At 43.9% G+C, this 2,436-nt stretch overlaps 1 protein-coding gene across 5 annotated transcripts in view; it reads left to right on the top strand.

Annotated features, from left to right (window-relative positions):
• The first annotated feature begins 433 nt into the window (after window positions 1-433).
• The window catches only part of aplp2 (amyloid beta (A4) precursor-like protein 2), a 56,222-nt gene continuing 54,219 nt past the window's right edge, over window positions 434-2,436 (top strand). For 4 of the 5 annotated variants that reach the window (XM_017437780.3, XM_025010994.2, XM_017437779.3 and 1 more), the window contains exon 1: window positions 434-685. In XM_017437780.3, coding sequence (XP_017293269.1) covers window positions 614-685 — 72 coding nt within the window. In that variant the 5' untranslated portion in view covers window positions 434-613. The remainder of the gene's footprint in view (window positions 686-2,436) is intronic. The other variant, XM_017437778.3, reaches the window with a different exon arrangement.

Genomic DNA, 2,436 nt, shown 5'->3' with positions numbered 1-2,436 from the left:
GCGGTCGGACAGCGGGAGGCGGTTGGACAGCGGGAGGCGGTCGGACAGCGGGAGGCGGTCGGACAGCAGGAGGAACCTCAGAGATAATTTAGTTCCAATTTTAAACCCTGAAGAGTTTGAGTTCATTTAATGACGTAGAAACTGTAAAAAGCGTAAAAATTCAAACCAAAACACTGAAAAATTACATTTTGTGGCTTTAATATCTGTAAAACTGACAGTTGGCTGTGGCGGCCATCTTGAATTTTAGCTGTAGATGTTAAATTGTTGAGATATTTTGCTAACAGGCAGGCGCAACTTGAGTCCCTGCTGTGGTCCAGACAGGGTTCGGGACTCCGGTTCGGGTCCTGGCCCAGCTGGGGGCGCTGCTCCCTCGGCTCAGAGGAGGCAGAGGAGGAAGAGGAGGGAGGAAGGCTGAGCTTCATCAGCTCCTCCTCAGCTCCTCGGTCCACATTCAGGACCGACCGTCGGTCTGCGACACCAGCTTTACGAGCAGAACCTCTGCTACCCGTTCGGCTCGGCTCGGTTCGGACGCTTTGATCTCCTCCTGCCCGCCGGACCTTTGACCTGAAATCACACCTGAGCGGATTTTACAAGTTGTCCGAAGAAGCTCATCATGGGTCCAGTTCCTGCGGTTTCGGTCCTGGTTCTGGGGATCGTGGTTCCAGTCCTGTCCGGATACATCGAGGTACGAGACGGTTCTGGTTCGGGTTCTTCCGAGTCTAAAAATAACCCGCTCCCCCTGTTTGTTTGGTTGAATTGTTTGTCTCGTCTCTGCGGGTTTTCCTGTCTCCTTCCTGGGATTCTGGACAGGAACTTGGACCCGGAGTCCTTGTCTCTGTTTACATGATCGCCCTCCTTGGGTCGGGTTAAATATTAATCAGCTCCGGCCGCAGTTTGTTTGTCTCCTGCGAGTTTTTGCTGCAGAGACCCAATAAAAGACTCCTGCAGAGGTCCAACCCGGGGCTTGTCCTGCCGCCTTTGTCCTCCCAGGTTATGTCCCACATTTTGACAGACTCTGTTGGACAAAAGTCGGGACAAAAGCTCCTCCGGGGTTTAGCTTTGACTGAAGCAGGTAAGGCCCAAATCACAGAGGACGTCTTTAAAGTGGAGGTTGACTCATTGTTGTTTTCAGGAGCCGATTCCGAGGCCGATTTTTTTCCCTCAAAATCTGGGCCAATTTTTGAAGCTGGTTGTTTATTTCCTGAGCTATATCGACCGGAAAACGTTTACTCTGGTGGTTTTCCGGATATATTGATATGCAATTCTGAAATGCGGGCATGCAGTCATTGTAAACAAAGCACCTGGAGGCGTGACCTACATTCGGCTGGTTGTAGTCTGTGTTTGTAAACAAATATGGCGGAATCGGGCAGCGTGTCTTCTGGACCGTCACCGTTGTAGTCACTTAACACTGATAGTTCAGGTTCATAAATTAGCGTTAGCATCTACTTTGGTATTAGCCCTGCTTCGACTAGCCTTTAGCTCATCAATCCAGCTACTTGCAGCAGGCGAGAAATGAGCAGTGTTTAGTTTGTGGTCCTAACCAAAGATTGGGGAAAAAAAAGTAAAATCTGACTTTAGGCTGGAAATTAAGAAATGTGTTAAATTCTTACGGCGCTAACGAGAAAAACATTTTCTGTGAAAACGCTGAAGTCTGAAAAACAGCCGAAATCTGTCTGCTGAAGAAGCTAAAACTGAATCTGTAAAGTTAAAACCATCGTAAAGTTCGCAAAACAAAAGCTGAATGCTAAAATTAACAAAGCAGTAGCTAAAAGCTGAAAACAGAAAAACGGTAGCTAAAATTAGCAAAACAAAAGCTAAAATAAAAAATACAGCTAATGGCTAAACAAAAACTAAATGCTTAAGTTGGCAATGCGAAAAGTAATATTAGCTAAGCCTTAACTAAAAGCTTAAAAACTTAAAATTATGAAAACAGTTGCTGAAAGCTTAAACAAGCAAAATAATACCTAAAAACGAAAATTAGCAGAAAAGTAGCTAAAAGCTAATACTCAAAAAAGTAGCTAAAATTGGAAAAACAAAAGCAAAAGTCACCAAAACAAATGCTAAATCTATAAATAAGAAAACAGTAGCGAAAAGCTAAAATTATTGCAAAACAAAAGCTAAAACTATCAGAACCAAAGCTAAAATTGGAAAAACAGTAGCTGAAAGCTAAAATTAGCAACGCTAAAGATAAAGCAAGTAGATTTAAAGTAGTTTTTTGTTCAGTTTAATGATGAAAATGTAAAAAAATTTACATTTTTCTAAAAGTATAAAACTTACAGAAACTTAAAGTTGTAGCTGTTTCGCCTCGAATGAGCCGAACGAGCCGAACGCTGACTCAGCATTTATACAATCAGGCCTCATCTGCAGCAGCAGCTTCATGTCCAGGCAGGCAGGTGCTTCAGAAGTTAACCCCCCCCCCAATCAGAAAGTAACCAC

Source organism: Kryptolebias marmoratus, linkage group LG2 (genome assembly GCF_001649575.2).
Source record: "Kryptolebias marmoratus isolate JLee-2015 linkage group LG2, ASM164957v2, whole genome shotgun sequence".
NCBI lineage: Eukaryota > Metazoa > Chordata > Actinopteri > Cyprinodontiformes > Rivulidae > Kryptolebias > Kryptolebias marmoratus.
The sequence above is the reverse complement of the archived record's forward strand: the minus strand, read 5'-3'. Positions and strand labels throughout refer to the sequence as shown.